This window comes from Macrotis lagotis, chromosome 2 (assembly GCF_037893015.1).
Source record: "Macrotis lagotis isolate mMagLag1 chromosome 2, bilby.v1.9.chrom.fasta, whole genome shotgun sequence".
Classification (NCBI taxonomy): Eukaryota; Metazoa; Chordata; class Mammalia; order Peramelemorphia; family Peramelidae; genus Macrotis; species Macrotis lagotis.
In genome coordinates this window covers 21829605-21852585 of record NC_133659.1, presented here as the reverse complement: position 1 = coordinate 21852585, position 22981 = coordinate 21829605, and the positions used below count along the sequence as shown (strand labels likewise).

General features: G+C 38.8%; 1 protein-coding gene across 1 annotated transcript in view; it reads left to right on the top strand.

Moving 5' to 3' along the window:
- Nucleotides 1–231: 231 nt before the first annotated feature.
- The window catches only part of C8A (complement C8 alpha chain), an 85355-nt gene continuing 62605 nt past the window's right edge, over nt 232–22981 (top strand). Inside the window, exons 1-3 of the mRNA XM_074221338.1 lie at nt 232–460; nt 13305–13398; nt 22037–22181. Of these exons, the coding sequence (XP_074077439.1) occupies nt 360–460; nt 13305–13398; nt 22037–22181 (340 nt within the window). The 5' untranslated portion in view covers nt 232–359. The remainder of the gene's footprint in view (nt 461–13304; nt 13399–22036; nt 22182–22981) is intronic.

Below are 22981 nucleotides of genomic sequence, written 5' to 3'. Positions count from 1 at the left end.
GAGGAGACAGTTTTTTGGGGCTTCCTCTAGTTTAGACTTTTGCCCTTGTGTTGAAATGAATCCACATGTTTGGATGCTAATGTTGGCTTAAAATTCCCTCTTGCTCAATGTTTTACCACTTGTTTTCCCAAAGACCAGGAGGACAAGAGTTTTGGGTACCTAATGAATCAATTGTCCCATCAATGAGTAACTTTGAGAGACCAAGCCAGGATCTTCTGGTAACTCAATATTTAGTGGCATCTTTTCAAGGGTGGACTAAAGAAAATTATATTTTTTTAAAAAACAAAGCAACCTCCAACCTCAATACCAGTGTAAAAGTCACACCTGTTTAATCTCTTCCATTCTCCTCCTTCAGAGCAATGGGGTCATGGCTCCTGAATGGGATAACAGCCTTGATCTTCCTCCTCTTTTACCTGATGTCAAGTCAGCACCTTGCAGCAGCCCAGGATAAGCTCAGGAGGTAAGGGAACTTAACCTCTTCCCAAAATTCCATATGGAATCATCTTATTTTAGGCTCAGAGGGGAGCTTGAGGGTCTGTGTCATGACCATCAGGTTCATAAAGAGTAGCCCCAAATGGGAGCTCTTGTCCAAATTATCGCTAGTGTTGCATTTTAGAGGCTACTTTTCCTGACAAAGATGTCATGAGTAGAGACAATATTTTGATTTGTATGAACTGATTCTTTCTTAGCTAATGGGATCTTGGGTTGAATTAAGATCTCATAATGATCTGGACTAGCGCCATGATAGTACTGCTCTAACCTGGGCCTCAAAAGGGCTCATGGAGAGATTTCAGGGAGTCTGTGAAGGTAGAATGAAGAAATTACCACTTTATTTTTACTAATATGTAAATGAAATTTATTATTCCTTTCAAGTATTTCAAAATAGTGAGAAGTCAAATCTCTACTCTAGTCTTCAGTTTATGGAACTAAGGGGTCCACTGATGGCACCAGACTTTCATAGGGTTCTAGGTACAAAAATAGTGAAAAACAATCTAAATTTTGCTTGGTCAGATCTCATCTGCAGTATTGTGTTCCATTTAGAGCACCTCACTTTAGGAAGGAAATTAATCAACTGGGGAATGTCAATCAATCCATCATTCAGTAAGTTTTTTCTGTGTAGCAAGCCTAGGTGAAATTCTGGGGTTACTAAGATTATAATGTAATGTATCCAGAGAAGGGCAACCAGTAAGGTGAATAAAGTTAACTTTTGAAGCTTCAGCTTTTTACTTTGTAAGCTGAATTAGTTGGTCTTGGAAGTTTCTTTCAACTCTAACCTTTGGTTCCGATGTGTGCTCCACATTGGGTTTTAGCCTACAAATATACAACACCTCAAACTTTGCTGTTAAATAACAGCTCTGTGTGCTGTTAATATCTTTATCTGACAGCTGAGGAAACTGAGGCTCACTGAAGTGACTTGCCTGTGAGTCATAGGGCTAATAAACATTGGAGGCAAGAAGCCTTACTGACTTAAAGCTGGTGCTCTATTCATTAGGCATCACTGCCTTTTGTATGAAGATCAATGTGGGAAGTGGTAACACTTAGCCTGCAAGAGCGAAATGTCAGAGGGGACATGAAAACTGGTTCAAATACATAAAAGGGCTGTGTGATGTGGGGGAGCAATTTGACTTGTTTGGATTGGAATGTGGCTTCTTAGCTGCACTAGGAATGATGGGAAGGAAGTACAAAGGGAGGGAAAAAAGCCTTCTGCTACCTAGAGAGATCCAAAGGGACATTGGGCTGTGTGCTGGGAGGTGGGCTGTTCTTTTTCAAGCAAATCATGGAAGATCTCTTCTCCATTGTACCTGAAACATATTCCCTTTTCACCTCAATCTTGGGATATCTAGTAGTTTCCTCAAAAACTCAGCTCAAATTCTTCTTTATGAGGCCTTCCCTGATCCCCACCCCCCCAGATGCTAATGTTCTGGGAACTCAGGTTCCAAATTTATATCTATCTATCTATCTATCTATCTATCTATCTATCTATCTATCTATCTGTTTCTTCTGAATGAATATAAGCTCCTGGTAGTTGATATATGCATTATAATAGTAACTGCAAAGGACATAGGAAGGAAGACTTCATATCTGCTTCCCAAGAAAGAATTGATAGAATTCTGTACATACTAATTTTATACACACACATATGAAGTATGTGTGTGCATATATACATATATATATATATATATTTATTTGTATTTAAGGGTAGCTTAGGATGAGGAAAGGGGAGGACAGAAAAAGGAAGAAAATTACATGATAATTTTATTATATATTTCAAAGGAATACCAAGTTGTAAATAATAGATTGTAGTTTTCTGTGCAATCAGCTTTTGAAATTCTACTATGTTATGGGAATGCTTGTTTTTATTTCATAATTAAAAATACAATTTTAAAAAGAATGTAAGTTCATTGACGGCCAAAACTGTCTCACCCGCTGTTCAATCAATGTGTATTGATGGATTGATGGTTTAGAGATTTGTGTTCAGGGAGAGTTTGTACCATATAGATGGTTTTGCCCCTTCAAAGCCATTCAGTGAGATTCTATAATTCTGTAATTGCTTTGTGCCCTTTTCTTTGATGTGAACATCCTGATTTGGAGTCAAGGTCTTCTCTTTTCGCTCTTGACCCCATTGATTCATACTGGCAACATAAAAAACATATTTGTTTTTATTTTATATTCTTTTAATCCTTGCAATGGCTTGTGATATAGGAACTACGAGTGTTTTTAGTTCCATTTTTAGTTCCATAAACTGAGGACTAGAGTAGAGATCTGACTTGCCCAACATCTTGCAAATTAGGAGAGAGTGGAGACAACCCCAGTATTTCTGGTCTTAGATACAACATGCTTTCCATTACACCTAAACCTTTCATGAGATACATTTTGCTTTGATTAAGTCATTCCATATTTTTTAAGGGTACTTTAAAAGCAAGAACTTTTTAAAATATCAATCAATATGACCAGGTATTTGTTAAACATTATATTCCAGACACTGCAGTAGGTGTTGGTTATACAAAGACACTCATAAATTGGTTCCTATCTATCCATCAATTAACTAGTGAATTTGTTCTAGAAACTAGAAAAATGACCTCAGAACCAGGAAGATCTGAGTTCAAGTCCTGCTTGACTGTGTGACTTCAAATAAATAATTCTAATTCTAGGCAACCAGGGTCACTCTCTAAGGCTCTAAATTAGAGTGAAGGTGATTCTCTACATTGGTAGGGGAGGTGTCCCCAACTTAGAATTCTTGATACCGATGAAATCACTATGGTACAGTGCCAAGTGGATGCAGGGGGGGGAAATGTGAAGTGTTCTTGCTCTGAAGGAATTTGACTTTCCTGGAGGGATTCTATTTAATCAATCATTCAATAAACATTTATTGAGTGCCCACTGTTTTAAGAAATGGGGCTGAGTCCTGGGAATATAAAAAAAAGGCAACAGATGGTCCCTGCCTTCAAGAAGGTTGCAATCTAATGAAAGAACTTACCTCTGTTTGACATTTCTATGGTGCTCTACAGTAAGAAAGACAAACTTTCTCAAGTATCTTTTCCATTAACTTCATACCTCTGGAAGGAGGCAAAGCAATCAGGGATTGCTACCCCCCCAAGTGACTGATTAATAATAACCAGTTAGCGTGTAAATTGTTCTTGGAAAGTCTGATCTTTTAGTACAGGTCTCAGGTGAAGCATAGAGTGGGCGGATAGAACAAAATGTAAGGGTCTTAATGATATTGAACTGCATTGGTTCCTGCATGGGAAGATGGTAATAATAACTCATATGAACCTTCTCATTTATTAGGGCAGTTGGAAGGAGCCTATACAGACGAAGCATAGGAGGGAGCTGAATATGAAGGTATAATATATTATAAAGATGGAATTAATGATGAGAAAGGAATGTCCTGGAAGAAAGAGAAAGGAGAGGTAGAATGGGATAAAATATTATATGTAAAAGAGGCAAGCAAAAGCTTTTGCACTGGAGTGGAAGTGAGGAAGGTGAAGGGGAACGAGTGAACCTTCATTCTTATCAAAAGTGGCGCAGAGAGAAAATAACATACACTAGGGAATAGAAATCTATCTTGCCCTAGAGGAAAAAGGAGAGGAAAGGGATAGGAGACAGGGGACAGGGGAGGGGTGGGGGAGTGTAGCGGATAGAAGAGAGGGAAGATCCTGGGAGAGTGGTCAGATACAATACATTTTTGAGGAAGGATAGGGTAAAAGGATAGAGAGAATAGAATAAATGGGAGTGGGGAGGAATAGGATAGATGGAAATGCAGCTAGGAATAGCAGTTGTGGGAAAAAATATTGGAGCAACTTTTCTGATGGACTTATGATAAAGAATATGATCCATCCCAAAGACAGAGCTGATGGTATCTGAACACAGACTGAAGCACAAATAAACCATGTGAATCATTTTGACAAAGTTGCTTTGTGGAAGATATTACAACTGATTCTGCCACAGAGACCTCCACAGGTCTGGGGGGGGGTAGATGTGATATCATCAAGGGGAGAGATATTAATTGCCTTGGTTTAAACCTTACTAGCAAATTAGTAGTAGTAGTAATAATCAACATTCTAATAGCTTGTATTTTAAGTTTTACAAAATGCTTTGCAAATATTTCATTTGAACCTCAGTAATAGCATTGAAAGATACAAGTTAATGTTACCCCATTTTACAGATGAGGAAACTGAATCAGACAAAGTTTAAGTGACTTGTCCAAGGTCACAGCAATTAGTAAGGACCTAAAGAAAAGATTTGAATTCTTCCTGACTCTCTCCAGCACCTATCTGCCTTTAGAGTGTGGAGTCAAGATCTTCATTTCAATTCCCATTACATAACACATATATGCACACACACATATGAATTTTAACTCTAATATCATTACAGCTTTATATTTTATTGGAAGAGATATTTCCTTTTAGCAACAATTCAATAAAAAAGGAGCCCATTTTCTACAACATTTAATTTGCAACTTGTATTTAAAGCAAATACACTTTAGGAAAAAAAATCAGAAAATTCATCACTAATAATTAGAAGATGAAGGCCAGGGAAACTGTGGTAAGGGAAAACCTTTGCCGAGATACACTTAATTATAAAAGCTTATTATTGTAATCCCTTTTGAAAATGAACAAAGAGTCTCAATATTTGATGAACTTATCAAACAAGACAGACCCGGTGAAGAGGCGAATTTTAAGTCCAGGCAGAAGGAGAACCAATTAAAGACTTTGCACAGTGCTGCGGGAGATAATCAGCAGCCCCTTTGTTAGAGAGGAAAAGAAGTTAGACAGGCTTAATGTGGGAGTGTAAGCCTAGAACTGGCCTGGAGAGCAGCCTGGTTGCTCTTCTCTGCCATCTTTAATGGTAGAGAATGATCAGTGGAGCCAGTGGAATGGTGGACCAATGGATATAGCTCTTTTCCATGGCTGACATGCTTATAGCAGTCAGGGTTTTTCTCTTAGAAAACTCTAGAATCAGACTCAAGGACAGAGAATGTTAGAATATAGAATGCAATATTGAGGAGAGACCTTTGAGAATTGAATGAGAGAGGTTAGAGACATATCTAGGATCACACTGACAAAGGTTAGGAAACAAGATTTAAACCCAAGCCTTCCTTGCTCTAAGGCCAATAGTTAGCTATGTTTGCATAAAGTTATTTTCATGTTGCCTCCTTCCAATAAACTCCTTAAGGGCAGGGATTGATTTTTTGCCCTTTTGTTGTAGCACCATTATATTTGGAACATATTAGTAGTTTGTTGTCATGACTTGGCTGTCTTTTACACCCAGATTCTCATGCAAATGGCATAAGGGAAGGTAAAGGAGAGAATATTGATTTCTTTTCTTTCAGGCTCATTGCCTTTGAAGGTTAGCTATGGAAGAAAGGGATAAGATTATGTTTGAGGATTGTCTCAAGATCTTTTCCTTGCTTTGGGGAACAAATGCTTTTTGCAGACTTAGCTTGGTCATGTAGTAAGCATGCCTATGGATTTTCATCCATCAAATCTTCTATATCATCTTGACAGCTTCATTGCAAACGTTTTTAGATGCTTTCATGGGGAAGGGTTCCTCTATTCCCCTTCTGCTTAGTGGGAAGCAGATGGTAAAAATGGCATGTGTCTCTTCCACAATGGGGTGGAGAAGAGACATTTTCCTAAACTGTTAGGACATTTGCTTTCTTTGAAAAATTTCTGTCACTAAACTCACTTGGTAGGGTTAGGCTGTCCAAAATAGGAAAATATAGTCAAACCCAAGAGCATGATGGGTAATGAAAATAGTTCTGAACTCTAAGGCAGGGACTTGGGTTAGAATCTAGACTCTGAGAATTAGTAATTGAGTGGCTCATAGGTGAGTCCCTTGCACTCCTTGACCACCAGGCCGAATCTGTGAGGAAGCTGGAAAAGTCATTCCCACATCATTTTTACTGATGAGAAAACTGAGGTTCACTCATATAGTAAAATGAACAATAATGAACATTTCTGTAGTGGTAAAATACTTAGGTACAATAGCTCATTGGACAATAGTAGTAGTAGTAGTAGTGGTAGTAATAGTAGTAGTAACTTCAGGGGTAGTAGCAGGAGCAGAAGGATCAGTAATAGTAATAGTAGTAGGGGCAGCTAGGTGGCGTAGGAGTCAGGAGTACCTGGGTTCAAATCCAGTCTCAGACACTTAATAATTACCTGGCTGTGTGGCCTTGGGCAAGCCATTTAACCCTATTGCCTAGCAAAAACCTAAAAACAAAAATACAAAAAAACCCAAGTAAGCAAAATACTGGGCAGCTAGGTGGCACAGTGGACAGAGCACCAGCCTTGAAGTCGGGAGTACCTGGGTTCAAATCTGACCTCAGATACTTAATAATTACCTAGCTGTATGGCCTTGGGCAAACCACTTAAACCCATTGCCTTGAAAAATCTAAAAAAAAATAGTAATAGTAGTAATGACCTGACCTGTGATTCCTTTAATGGTCAGGAATGATTGGATGAGTGAGGGAATGCATGGATGGATGAATGATAGTACCATGGCAAGCACTTCAGATACAAATAGAAAAGAAGACAACCTGGGAGGCTTTAGTTGAGGGTCACATGGAAAGGCCTGTGGTCCTTAGGGCACAGCAGTAGTGCAAATGACTACTTTTTTTTCTTTAAAGTAATTTCTGCTCATAACTCCATGTCTACCTTTGTCATTGAACCACTTGATAGAGCCTAGCCTTTGGTAATGAGGACCTTCTGCCCTGGGTCCTAGTGACCATGTTCCTTATGGAGATAATCATTTCCTTAGGTGGTTGAAAGGTGGGTTATGAAAGTTGACAATCAGTGGTGTCTGTTTAGTAGTTGATAACGACAGCTCTTTGTCCACAAGGGTTCCTCTCCCCAAGATGGTAGAGAGGCCTAGGTTGGACAGTGTCTGAGGGACACTGCCCTTCCAAAGGCTCTTGGATCAGGGTCCGGAGTTAGCTACGTCAGCTCTGAGGTAAGGTGGCAGCTGAAGTGGTTTGATTTAGCATGTTGCCCTGGGTTTTGAAAAATGAAAAGATTTATTCAAGATTTCATAGTCCATATGCCAACCCCAGTGGTTGGATTTGACCATGGTTCTTTCTGACTCAAAGATTGGCTCTATTCACTATGCCAGATTGCTTCTTCTTGCACATAGTAGGTACTTAATGAAGGACCTATTCTGACATGGAATGGCTTTTCCCCAGCATACGGTTATTTGAACTGTACATGTTCCTTGAATAGTCCTAAGGAAGTTTCCTTTCCTTCATTTCCTCCCTTCATATCAGGGCCTATCTCTTTTCCCCAGTAATATTTAACCTTTTTTTTCATCCAATGTAAAGATGCTGATATGGATAACTTCATAGAATTTGTGCCATGGAAGAGACCACCTATGCCTGGTAGTATGGAAGAGACCACCAACCAATACAGCAATGTCAACTGTCAGTCAACAATTTAAACTCTTACTATGTGCCAGCCACTCTGATGAACTGACAATACAAATACAAACACAAAAAGCCAGCCCTTGTTCTTAAGGAATTTAATTGAGGACAAAACATAAAACAGAACTGAAAAGAAGGGGTGGGAAAAGATGACTGGTACAGGAGACAAAATGAATCAGCTGTAGAACCTGGAAGCAAATGTGTTGGTCAATCTTTTCCCTTGTCCCTTTCTTTCATTTGAAGACTGGGAGGAAGTAGGCAACAGAGGGTCAGGTCTCAGGCAGAGGTTGGAGAGAGTCCATCAGTGGATGGGTAGTAATCTCAATATGGAAGCACGTTTCTGGTAAGATATTGGTTGGAGCCCATTAGTAGATAGATGGTAATATCAACTTAGAAGCTATGTCTCAGGATAGAGGGTGGATGGAGTCTGTTAGTGGATGGATGGTAATCTGAGCATGGAAAGCATGAGGAGCCATGGGTCCCAGGAAAGGCATCTTGCAGGAACTGAGTTTTGATCTTAAGTCTTGAAGGACTCCACAAATTCTTAGAGATAGAGGCAGGAAGATGCAATTCCATCACCTTATCTTCATCACTTGTGTCCACCTGCAGGTGGTCATCTACTTAGGGAGGGGCTCAGCTGGGGATGTTGGTGACTCCCCAAATACTCCTTTGCTTTCAAGTTCACTGTATTCAGGGTGAATTCTTGTATTTGCTTTTGTATAGACATCATGTCACAAAGCTTTTAAATCCACAGTGACAAAGTTTCATTCCACCTAATCTTTTGGTTACATCCCTTAATGCTCTTTTCCTCATTCCGACATCTTAATAGGGTCTCCATAGACTTGAAATGACATTTTGACAATTGTACGTGGATGTGCTGCAATATGCCAAAAACTAATTCTTCCTCTGCCTTATCAGATTATAAACTTATTTCTAATGTTCTCTTTTCTATAGTAACATATGACAGTGGAAAGAGTGCTTATCTTGGAGTCATGGAACCTGAATTCAAATCCCAGCTCCCCCACTTAATCCCTATGCATCACCTTCCTTCTGTGGGGCTCAGTTTTCTCATCTGTAAAATGAGATCATTGGACTTGATGTCACCTTTCCACTTCTCTCTCATTGAGACAAGGATTGTTCTGATTTTTCCTTCCTGTGTTGAAAGTTTATCACAATGTTTGACATCATGTTTGTAAGGTGATTTAGCTTCAGAAATACTAAAGAAATTCTTTTCCCCTTCCCTGATCCTTGCTTAATAAATAGTTGTTGAATTGTTTGGATTTAAATATCTTAATAATAAAAATTGAAACTAGCAGTTATAAAACACTTTGCAAAGTGCTTTAGAATTTTTAATTCATCTGATCATCACAACAACCTTGAGAGGAAGGTGCTATTGTTATTTCCATTTTATAGATGAGGAAACTGAGACAAATAGAGGTGATGTGATTTGCCCAGAAATAAGGTCTTTCTGACTCCAGGCCCCAAATCCTGGTCACTGTTGTCATTTGCCTTAGGATTATAAGAGCTATGGAATCAGGAGGCTGGGAGTTTGAATCTAGCCTCAACCATTTACCACTTACTAGTTGTGTGACCTTGGGCAAAGGGCTTAAACCTGATTGCTTCACATTCAGTGCCTGAATCCAGCCTAGGATACATGACTCTTACTACCTGGATGCCCTTGGCCAAGTCATTTAATCCCAGTTGCTTCCCATCCAGGGCCATCTCCTGTCATCCTGATTCATATCTGGCCACTGGACCCAGAAGGTCGTGGAGGTGAAAGTGAGGCTGGTGACAGCTTAGCTTTCCCTCACTTGAATCCTATTCACGTGCTTGTTTTGGCATCATGTCCCTGATATCGTGAGCTTCTTCAAAAATGAAGGAGAAACATTAGAAACATTATATTTAATATAAGGGCTACAAAAGCTAGTTGGAATAATGGACAGGGTACTGGAATTAGAGTTAGGACTTTAAATCCTGCCACAAACACTTACTAACTTTTTGACCCTGGGCAAGACATTTCAGTTCTATCTCTCTCAGTTCCTTCATCTGCAAAATGAGGATGATAATAGCTTCTAACTTAACAGAGTTGTGAGGATAAATTAGATTGTCTATATAGAGTACTTCACAATCTTTAAAAAGTGTTATTTATCAATTCTATCACCATCATCAACATCATTAATTATTATTATTACTATTACTACTACTACTACTATTATTATTATTAATTTAGAGCTGGAGAATCTTAAGCCCATTTACATTTGACTTCCTCATTTTGCCATTCAATCTGAGATCTCAGCTCATTTCTCTACCTTTAGAGTCATTGCTTTTTGAACAGGGAAGGACCTTGGTTTTTTTGGTTTGTTTGTTTGTTTTTGTTTTTGTGTTTGCAAGGCAATGAGGTTAAGTGACTTGCCCAAGGCCACACAGCTAGGTAATTATTAAGTGTCTGAGGCCAGATTTGAACTCAGGTACTCCAGACTCTAGGGCTGGTGCTCTATCCACTGCACCACCTAGCTGCCCCCCCCCCCCCAGGAAGGACCTTGGAGGAAGCTGGGGGTGCCACAGATAGAGAGCTAGGTCTGGAGTCAGTAAGATCTAAATTCAAATAGTTTCAGACACTTGCTAACTGTGTGACCTGGAAAAGTCATTTAGCCTCTGATTCAGTTTCTTCAACTGTAAAAGGGAGGGAGGGGTAATAACAGAAGCTACCTTGAAGGGCTATTGTTAGGATCAAATAAGATATTTATGAAGCATTTTTTAGATAGGTAACACTTAATACTGGTTTTCTCCTCTTAGAAGCCAGCAAAATAAGACTCCTTCTATTAGAATGTAAACCGTCTGAAAGCAGGACTTGCTGCGTTTTTGATTGTATCTTTTATTAGCCAAAGGCCACCACCTTTTTCAGTCTTCATGTGGGTTCTTTTAATCTGAAGAATGGAAATGATAATTTTTGTCACAGGGATCAATGTTCAAAAGCAGTAAGAGATCTTAGAGATTATTTAACCTAACCAATTCATTTTATTTTAATTTATTTTCATTTAATTTTATAGTAACAAAATGTCTTTATGTAAAACTAATATATTTTTATCTAAAAACTAATGAAATATGGCAGGGAGATTCTCTGACTTTTTCCTTCCTTTTGAAGGCAACCTGTGCATTGACTGCTGCATTTTCTGTGTTCCCCAGTTGGCTAGGTGGTCACTTGCTATGATCTTGTCCTGAGGGGACAATGATCATGAAAGCCCCTCCCCCCCGATTTTTTTGTTCTTTCATGAGTATAGTATTATAGGATCACAGCACTTCAGCAAGAAGGGACCTCACAGAGAAGGAAACTGAGGCACAGAGAAATGACTTCTCCAAGGTGACCTAGTTAATAAGTAGCAAAATTGGGATTTGCATCCTTCCTGGTCTACCATTCTCCCCACTGCACCAGCAGACTGTGCTTTTCTCGTATCCAGTCTCCCAAATTGGCATTGCCACTATTATTTCACCATATGCCTCTCTAGAGAATAGACACTTTAGAATCTCTACCTCCAAGAGTCCTAATTGACCTAATTTGTGAACTCTTTATACATTTTTTTCCTAATAAGGCAGTGGGGTTAAGTGGCTTGCCCAAGGCCACACAGCTAGGTAATTATTACGTGTCTGAGGCCAGATTTGAACTCAGATACTCCTAACTCCCCGGCCGGTGTTCTATCCACTGTGCCACCTAGCCACCCTCAAACTCTATACTTTTGAGCAGAATGTTTGGCCACATACACAACACACACACACACACACTCTCATCTATTTCCTATTTCTCACTCTGAGCACTTGTTACAGAGCCTGTACACAACAGGTATTTTTCTTTTTTAAGTTTTTGTGGAATATTTGGAGTTGATTTTCTCAAAGTCATATAGCTAGTAAGAATCAAGTGTCAAGTCAAATTTGAACTCAAGTCTTCCTGACTCTAGGGCCAGTCCACTGGGCTAGTTAGTGGCCCCATAAATAGGCGTTTAACAACCTCAGTCACCCATTCTTCAAACATTTATTAATTCCAGAAATTGGGGATGTAAATGGGGGAAAAAAGGAAGTTCCTGATTTCAAGGAGCTATAATCCTGCTATGAATTTATGAATAGTTGAAATAAAGAACAAAGATGAATTAATGAAAGATGGTGATATTTGTCCTTCATTTTTGCAGAAGACCATGACATCAGGGATATGATACCATGATAAGCAAATAAATTGGGGGAGAGTAGGGAGGGTTGTGCTAAGTCACCAGCCTCACTTTCTCTTCAGAGTCATCTGGGTCCAGTGGGCCAGATGGTTCTGGATGAGAGAAAATCAGGGTTAAGTGCCTTGTCCAAGGTCATACAGCTAGTAAATGTCAAGGATCTGAGGCTGAACTCAGATCCTCCTGCATTAAAAAGGTGTGATTCTGGTGACTCAGTATATGAAAAAACAACTTAATTAAACCCAAATGAAGCATGAGATTTGGGTTGATGCAAACTTATGTCTTCCCTCATATGAAGGTCCATTTGTAGGGAAAGAGGGATAGTTTTGGATTGTAGCCTGGATTTGAATCCTGACCTTGCCATTCTTTGATCATTTGACCTCTGGCTTATAATTTAGCTAACCCTTAGTAAAAGGGGAATAATAATTTGTACAACCTCACTCAAAGGGCAGTTGTAAGCAGAATGGTTTTTAAACAAAGGGCTAGGGAGATTGGAGTAGTTCTTAGTCTTGTCATGCATTAAAGGAAACACACACACACACACACACACACACACAAGCATATACATTCAAAAGTGTGCACAAATCCTTGCTGTTAATGAGTCTGACCTTTCAATGGTCTGTTTTCCTCCTCTGCTTGGTCATTCATTCTCATCTCCAGCATCAGCTTCCGACTTCCTATAAGACGCGTTCTCACTGTGACTTCATGGAAACATCCCAGGACTTGAAGTCAGGAAAACGTGGTTTTGAGTCCCATTTCAGCTACTTCTGAGCTATTCAATCTCTGGAAAGACTTTTCCCCTCTCCCACAAGTGATACTCACATTGATGCAATCATAACAATTCCACTGGTTCCTCATGGACTATGGGGAGACAAGACAAGAGAACATAACTGCAAAATAGATAAGCTCTATAGACTAAATATAGTTTGCTTATTTTTATTATTGTCAGATCAAGGATTTATTAAGCTCCTACTATATGACAAATATTATGCTCAGAATAAAATAAAGGCAAAGAGTCCCTGGCCTCAAGTATTTCATAATTGACTGGGGGAGACTAGATGCAAATAACAGCATACAGCTAGAGCTACTGGGGAAATGGGAAGTCGCTAGCATGGGAAATTTCCAAAATCTCCACTGAATTGATTTTTTTTGGGGGGGGCGTCTTTTCTCTTTAGGAGAATAGGTCAGCCTTCAACTCCTTCCCCAGTTGCTTGTCAACTTGGTGAATGGTCAGCATGGACTGAATGCTTTCCATGTCTGGGTAAAAAGGTAAGAATTCTGGGCAATACTTAGTCCATTGAATTTTTTGCCTTTATCGATACTATCTATTCGATAAATAATAAAGTAATGAACTTTTAGAGCAAGGAGGGGCCTGAGAACAGAAAATGCCAAAGGAGAAAGTCTTAGGACACAGACTATTAAAAGTGGAATAAACCTAAGAATATGGGAAGTTAAGTGTGAACACAGAATGTTAGAAGAGAACAGAGAACATTGGTGTTATAGGAGGGAGAGACCTTAAAGTAATACAACACATTGAAGTGATCTTAGAACAAAAATCACCATTTTAGCCTTTTTATAACACTTTAAGCATTGTATAATGCTTTACAAATATTATTTTATTTGATCCTCACAATGACTCTGAGAGGTGGGTCCTGTTATTATTCCTATTTAACACATGAGGAACCTGAGGTTGAAGTGCCCTGTAGCAGAGCTAATAAGTATCTGGGATAGGATTTGAATTTGGACTTTCCTTGCTCTTGCAGGGGAACTTAGAACATAAAATACCAATCTTGGAAGTGACCTTTGAGCACAGAATGTTTAAACAAGGGTAGGACATAGGTTGTTAACATTCAAACGTAGAGGACCTTGGACTACAGAAAGTTAGAAAACAGAACAAAAAAGTTAGTATAACCCAGGTTAGTTCTAGGGTACCCTAGTCCCATTCTTGCTCTCATAGATATTGAGTCACCAGATCTTCAGGATTTTGCCCTCTAAAGGTCAGAAATGATTCCCTAATGACATTGACTCCAAATCCCATAAAGATGCTTCAAGGCATTTGTTGAGAACTAATTCAGTAAGTAGCCTTAAGAGTAGAGTTGGAAGCATCACCTCTTTCCCCTGAGAGATGTTAAGAGACTTGTTCAGTCATATAGCTAGGAAGTTGGAAGTTGAAACCAGGTCATCTCCATTCCATTTCTCTCTTCTTTCCATTATAATCTGAAAACTTGGAAGCCCTAATAATGATTAAGAGCCTCCTCTAAATTACCCTGGTCACTTCCGAAGCTAAAGATCTATGGTTCTCCCTTATGACTGAGTCTTAGCAGAGGTAAACAACAAACAATGAACCAATGGGAGTGGTTCATGAAATTTTTTGGATCAGATAACTTGCTTTTGACAACTTTAAATGTCAGGAAAAGGCAGTAGGATTAGTTTTGACTTGGGCAAGCATTTAGCTCTAAATGGTTCTTTGCACTTTGTTAATGGTCCAAGTTCTTAGGCTTGTAGTCAAAGCGAATGCTATAAATAGAGTTTACCTAGATATTAGCAAAGCATTTCTTAAAATCTCTCATGCTATTCAAGTGGAAAAGAGTAAGAAATGTGGGTTGTGATAATATAATTAGATGCATTCAGAATTAATTGAGTGACTGGACCTAAAGAGTAGTAATAAGATTTCATGTAACTTGGAAGGAGATTGTCAGTAGAGTATTCCAGGAATCTGTGCTTTACTGTAGACTGGTTAACATTTTTATAGGTAACTTGGATGAAGTCACAGAATGCATGCGCATCAAATTTGGCAGAAGACACAAAGACTGGAGGGAACATTGATAGACTGAATGGTGTAGCCAAGATTCAAAAAGACGGTGACAGGCTAGAACAGTGGGCTGAATTTTAATAAGATGCAATTTAATCAGTGCAAATGTAAAATCTTACAATTGGGTACAAAAATCAACTCCATAAGCTGAAGTAGATAACATTTCATTTAGAAAAAAAGAATCTGGGAATTTCAGTGTTTTGCATACTGAATGCAGTTCAATGATGCTGCATAATAGCTAAAATGGGAACCTTAAAATGCATGAAGAGAGTCAAGTTGTTCAGAACTAATAAAGTGATGGTCTCATTTTTTTGTCCCTTGTTTTACTTCATCTGCATACTGTGTTTGGTTCTGAGTGTAATATTTTAGGAAAATGATCCGTGAACTCGAGAATGTCTAGAGAAGGATAGTCAAGATGATAAAAGGGGTGGTGTCCATGTTATATAAAGATTAGTTAAAAAAAACTAAAAGGCATAGTATTCAGACCAGATAGTAAAATAATTAGGGAGCCATAACTATGTTTTTAGGATTTTTGCAAGGCAAATGGCGTTAAGTGGCTTGCCCAAGGCCACACAGCTAGGTAATTATTAAGTGCCTGAGGTGGGATTTGAACTCAGGTCCTCCTGACCCCAGGGTGCTCTGTGCCACCTAGTCACCCCTATAACTATTTTCAAATATCTTGGGCTAGTATTTAGAAGATAGATTGATTAAAGTATGGCTGAATGGATTATGAGAAAACAATCAATCTCTTAAGTGTTTATTACACACCTACTACCTGCCAAATAGTGTATTAGGTTCCTGAACTATACATTTACTTCACTTCAGCTTCTACCCATTCCATTTCCAGGCATAGGATCATTGTAAGAGTAGAGAAAGAAAGAGTCACAAAAGTTCAACCCCAGCAGTTTAATAAATGAGGAAACTGAGTCCTCAGGGAGTTAAGTGACTTGACCAATATCCCCCAGCTAACAAATGCCAAAGGCAAGGCTTAGAGTAAATCCATTGATTTCAAAGTTATATCCTATGACCCTAAAGGACAGATAGAATATTGGAAGCTTCCTTTATAAAAAATAACTTTGTTAAAAATTCTCATTTTCCTCTGACTTTCTAAACTACTTTTTCTCAATTGTTGCCTTTGGAGATAACTCAGATGAAGGGCTTATAGTTTGGATCATAATTGAATCACTTTTTCCGGGAGCTAATAAGACTGACCTTTCATTAGAGTGACATTTTTTTGTATTTATTAAGCTCTGGTCATTATTTCAGTGGAATGCAGTCAATGTCCTTTTGCACAGTAATGTTCTTCCTCTCAAACTATCCTGCCAGAGATAAGCATTTGGGCAAAAGAAACTAGCAGTTTGAAGAGGAAATTAGATTTTAGAATTGCAGACTATCAGAGAAGGAAGAAATTCAGAGACTTCTAGTCCAAACAATGCCTGACCAAGAATCTTTTTTACCCCACACCTGATCAATGGTTAGCCAGCCTCTACTTGAAGAGGCCTAGTGATGGAAAACCCATGACCCCCTCTGTTTTCCCATTTAACTTTTCAGTGGATCTATTTATAAGGAAGTTTCTCCTGTAGTCAAGTCTAAATCTGTCTCCTTACAATTTTAATACATGCTTCAAGTTCTGCCTCTAGGGCCAAAGAAAATAAGCCTGAATTTTTACCTATAATAGTCCTCCAAATACTTGATAAAGGCAGCTAGCTATGTTGCACCATTCTCCCTCAACCAAAGCATTCCCAGTCACCTAAAGCAATTCTTATGAGTCATAATCTTGACTTAGAGCACTAGGCTGAAGCTGGTGAGATAACATGGAATAATAATAAATGTAAAGTCTTACATAAGGAGTCTAAAAAATCAATGTCACAGTAATAGAAAAGAGATATGTCTAAGCATTAATTCATTGCAAAAGATCTGGGGTTTAGTGAACTGCACCTTCCATGTCAGATAATAGTATGATATGGCAGCCAAAGAAAACCAAGATGATTTTAGGCTGCATTGAGCCTAGGGAGATCTTTTGTACTTGGTACTACTGAGTCACATCCGGGGTGATGTCTTGAATGATAGGTAACTCATATTTTTTAAAATGCATTGTATTGGGATGGCTAGGTGGTGCAGTGGATAGAGCACCAGCCCTGGAGTCAGGAGGACCTGAGTTCAAATCTGACCTCAGACACTTAATAATTAACCTAGCTGTGTGGCCTTGGGCAAGTCACTTACCCCCATTGCCTTGCAAAAACTAAAAACAAATGCATTGTATTGATATCTGAATTCATGCCTAAATTTTCCTCTATTTCCCAACCCCATTATCTCATAACAAAGCATTTTTAAGAAAGAAAAGCAGAAAAAAGAATAAGAAGAGAAAAATAACCATTCAATTATCAATATTTTAAGAGTTTCTAGAACAGGGGAAGAAGAGGAGGGGAAAAGGAAGGGAATAAACATTGATTAAGCATCCACTTGGGTCAAACTGTTTGCCAGATGGTGCATCAAGATAGGTCTCATTTTAGTTGAGAAACCTGTAGCTGAGAGTCACTATGACAGTGATCTCAATGGGTCTATAAACTTGGATAGGAAAAAACAATTAAATATTTTCATTAACACAGCGGACATTTATTATTTCCCCTACCATGAATATAGGCAATAAACCTGATCTCAGAAGGCATTGTTAGGGTTCCCTAGGTTGGCAAAGGGAACAAACATAAAGGACCCCGGATCTAGACGAAGGTAACCAAAATAGTGAAATGTCTGATCAGAGAAACTAGGGAGTTTTAGACCAGAGAAGACTAGAAGGCTTGCTTCCTCCTCTTGGAGCTTCGCCTCCAGGCTTATCCTGCTCAGCCACCCTAGAGAAGGAAAGTGGTCATCCTCATGGTATGCACTCTCAGGTTAGACTATTCAGCCAACAAAAGGATGCCCCAGAGGCCTGGGAGTAGCTATAATATATGGGCAGGAGCTGAAATGAAGAGGAGGGACCTCCATGAAACATATTTCAGGTCAGGCTGTAGTACAATCTAGAAAATCAGTCAACAAACATTGATTTAGTGCCTACTATGTACCAGAACTGTGCGCCCATTAAGTTTCTATTCTATGGAATTAATGACATGCATGTGATAAATGGTCTTTGATTGACTAGATGAATGTGTATATGAAAGTTTTTTACAATCCTCTATCTCACAGAATAAACACTATAAATATTTTCTATGATGTATGTTTTCAGAAGCATTGTATGACATCCGATTCTTTTCACACCGAAAATCAGTGAGAGAGGGAATTATTCTAGACTATAACCTAAAGAGAATGTTCCTCACTAGGAGTGGAGTGCTCTTGTCCCCTGCCTCTAGTTCCCCAGGAAAGAAACTATACCCCTTCAATTGTTTTGGCAGTGGGGATCATTCTAGTCCACTGCCTAGCCTTGGAGGGAGAAAGGCTGATTACCCAGCTCCTATATAGGGATCAAGACTTTATTTAGCACAACAGGGACAAGGGAGTGGGCGGATAATTAAAAATCTTCCCACAGTCCCAAATTGGTCATTAGTTACAACCTCCTACCATACAGGTTATAAACCTTCTTATCATGACTGCTTAACTAGGAGGCAAATGGATGGCTTTGAACTTCACCTCCTCTGCCATTCTCTGCTTACTTGGCTAATGAGCAGTAATGAAGCCAAGAGGCAGACAAAAGGAAAGAGGAGGAAGGGAGTGTCTGGGCAACTATACCATTCACCCACTGGGTTCTAGCCTCAGAATCATCCTTTCATGGAAAGTGGCTAGAAAGGTTTTAGAAGTGGGACAGTCTGTTGGGTAGAAGATGACCCATAACTGATCTCTCTGCTAAATCCCTTTTTATGAGAGCATTAACATCATCACTAATTATCACAATAAGAATATTATTATTATAATATTCAATTACTCTCAGTAAGTTCAATCAACAATCCTTTCTCAAGTGCCTGCTATGTATGAACGCTGTGCCAGGCATGGAGGCTACAAGGGTCCCTGTCCTCAGGGAGCTTGCACTTTAGAGGTTCCATGGAACACAAATACACATCCCACCGTTTTCATTTGCTGACAAAAGCCAGTCATTTTATCTACTTGAGCAATAGACCTACAGGCACAAGACATAAAGAAGAAGAATAGCAGTAGGTTTTCCCAGGATAATTTCGAAGTTAGAAGCTAAAAGAATGTAGTAATATAAATGAAATAATTATTATAATAAAATAATAGCTAATATATATTACATATTTATATATTATATAAATATATATAATATATAAATAAATGATAGTGTCTCATTTGGATATTTATAGCAGCATCCAGCCCTGTAATTTCATTCTTTCCTAATTTCCTTCAATACCCAAGTGAAATCCTACCTCCATAGGAGTTCTTTCCCAGCCCTTTTTATTTCAAGGCCCTTCCCTCAATTTTTTATTTTCTATTTATTCTGTCTATGACTTCTTGTACATAAGTTGTTTGCTTGATGTCTCCCCCATTAAATTGTGTATTCTGAGAGGATAGGGATTGTCTTTTGCCTTTTTTGTAGCTCTAGCTCTTAGCACAATGCCTAGCCCTTAGTAATAAATGCTTATTATCTAACTGTTTGACTTCTACAGAGAGCTCCTGGCATAGAAACTTCATGTGCCAATACAAATCAGCAATTGCTCTTTAACTTTTGACCTTAGAGAGTTAAAAGGGAAATAGTCATTCATTTCATGACTTGTCCATAGGGAATGTACCATAGGGAAGATTTGAATCCAGGTATTCCTGATGCTGACGCTGGCTCTATAGAGCTCTGACATCATCCTGGTTCTCAATAGTAAAGCTCACATTTCTATAAAGGGATGGCATGGCATAGGGAATAGCGTGCTAGCCTTAGAACCAGAAATATCTTGGTTGGAATGGTACTAGTTGGGTTAATTCTCTTCTCTGATCATCAATTTCATCAATCCAAAAAATGGTACGTAAGTCCAGTTGCCCTACCTAACTCATGGGTTTCTACTAAGGCTGAGTAAGGATAATCTCTTTAGAGAACTGTGTCAACCTTTTTTAAACTACTGTATAATCATAACAAGGCAGTATGGTATAAGGGAAAGAGAAATGACCTTGGAATCAAGACAGTCTGAATTAGTTCCAACTCTTATACTGGTTTTGTGATCATGGTAAGAGGCTAAGTTGTAGAACAGCTGCTACCATGCATTAATGGAGAGAGTTTCCTCATCTGAGAGCTTCCTACATCAAAGAAACCACAAGGTCAGATGAAAATATACACATATGACAATGCAGATACTCAAATGATCTATGATCTAGCTAGGTGGTCTAAGAGCGATGGACTGGAGTCAGAAAGACCTGAGTTCTTCTCTAACCTCAGACACTTATTAGCTGCATGATCCTAGGCAAGTCACTTCACCCCTGCTGCCTCAGTTTCCTCATCTATAAAATGGGGATGATAGAATCTCATCAGGGTTGTTGTAAAGATAAAAGAAGGTAATATGGACAAATTGCTATTTCTAGCTGTCATTATTATCATCATCATCAATGTGCAACATTCCATGGATGGTTTTCACTTGGCATCTTGGAATAAAAGTCAACATTAATGAGATCCTAGGTCTATCTGACTATTTGATGTTGCATTAATAGACATACTATTTATACTTACATCAGTCTATGAGATATCATTACATAATACTTCCTGAAAACAAAGGACTTATATACATGATCAAAAAGATCTAATACAGATACACATTTGAAAACACATCACAGGAAATATTTATTTTTTATGATGGAGGATTGTGAAAAAGCTCCATATGTACTGTTCATTCATTCATTCACAGAGCATTCATCACATGCATAGACACTTACTATGTGCAGACAAGGCACTAAATAAATGCTTATTAGATAAGTTGAGAGAATCAATATTTTCTATGTGGCATTACACCTCAACCTGAAAGAGGGAAAAAGATGCTCAGAGAAGTCAGGGGACTTATCCAAGGTCACACAGTTAAGATATGATGTTGTTAGACTCGAAGTCAGTTATTCTTTGTACTGTATGCTTCTCCAATGTTTACAAATTGAACATTGGGTGCTTATCTTCTGTCACCCTGCATTTCAACTCCATAAATGTTTTTTGAACTTTCATTCTGTATAGAGCTCTATGCTAATCGCTGGGGGTGGGGTTGGGATACAAAGACTAAGATGAGACCCCTCTGAAGCCACAGGGAGCTCAGGTACCAGATGATGATCATTTCTTGGGGACATTGGGTTCTGGAGCTCCCTCTACCAAGTCTATACTAGCCTTAGAAACTCAGCAGTAGGAAAGTCCAACAGAAAGAGTCCTGGTTCTGGAGTCAGAAGACCTGGATTCAAATCTGTCATCTGATAGTTATCTTTTGTTTGACATTGAATAAGTCTGTTGTTCTCCCTTGACCTCAGGTTCCTTCTCCATAAAATAAAGTGGTGAGAGTAGAATACCCCAAGGTCCCATCCAGTCCTTGACCTTGATCCTATAAAGATAGCTGATGTTCATAGGGTGGGTGACATGCCCAAATCACATAGCTGGGAAGTATCAAAATGTATCAAAATTAAATCCACTTCTTTTTGATATCATGATTAGTATTCTCTTCCCTGTCCCATATTGCCTTGTTATTAAAATTATCTTTAGGGGTGGCTAGGTGGCACAGTGGACAGAGCACTGGCTCTGGAGTCAGCAGTACCTGGGTTCAAATTTGGCCTCAGACACTTAATAATTGCCTAACTGTGTGGCCTTGGACAAGTTACTGAACCCCATTTGCCTTGCAAAAACCTAAATAAATAAATACATAGATAGATAGATAGATAAATAAATAAAATTATCTTTATAGGTACAAAACTTGTAGAAATTTTACTTGTTTTTCATTTATGAGTATTTGCTTCTCCAGTTTGTTTAACTAAAAATCTAATCCCCCCCCCCCCCAACTAGACTCTAGATTTACCCAGGGCAGTCAATTTTTTATCACCTGGAGATCCTAGCACAAGACCTTATTTTGAGATACTAGCTGATTCATTCCTGTTGTAAGATGAAAAGATGCAGAGAAAGTTCTGGTTCAAAATCTACTTTAGCATCGATACAGAAATCTCCTTCAACCATCCATGTTTGGGGGCAACATATGTGGTGGCGACCTTTGGGACGAGGCAGCTTGCACCAGTCCTGAAACCTGTATGAGGCAAAACCAGTGTGGCCATGATTTCCAATGTGAAGAATCAGGTGAGTAGGACACAAAGAGGGCTGAGCAGGTAGTGTGCAGCCTTTGTGTGTGTGTGTGTGTGTGTGTCTGTGTGTGTGGCATATGTTCATATAGGTATGTATACCCATGTATATAGCATGTGCACACACATATGCATGGCATTGTACACTACATACTGTGCACTCACACATCCATGTATATAATATATTTATATTGTTATACATCTACATATATGTTTGAATACAAGAGTATTGAGAGAGAGAGAGAGAGAGAGAGAGAGAAAGAGAGAGAGAGAGAGATGAAGCTTTTGTTAAACACTTACCCAGACATTTTACTAAGTTCTTGAGATTTAAAAACAGCAAGTCAAAATCAGTATTTTGCTGCTGTTGTTTTGCTTTTTGGAAAGCCCTCAATACTCCCCGCTGCCTTCCCAGCTCATTGTTTCTGGGTCACAATAGAATAAGATGTAACATTAATCTGTCTTTCATAGGATAGCCCTTGGAGAACTTGAACACAGATCTTCTCTTTCCCCTGACTTTTAGTGTTTTCTTTCTCCTGACTAAGCATCTCCATTTTCATATCTTAAAGGCTCCAGACCCTTCACCTGTCTAGTTTTCTCTCTCTGCTTTCCAGCTTCTCAGTGCCTTTTTTGAACTGTGGTGCCCAGGACTATCACAATCCTCGAAATGAGGTCAGAAGGCAGTAGAGTCCAGTGGCACTTTTATCTCATTCTCTTTGGAAAAGATCATTAACTTTGCTGTCACATCATGATGTTGATCCAAATTGTGTTCTGATACCGGGAACCATTACAGAAGAGCTA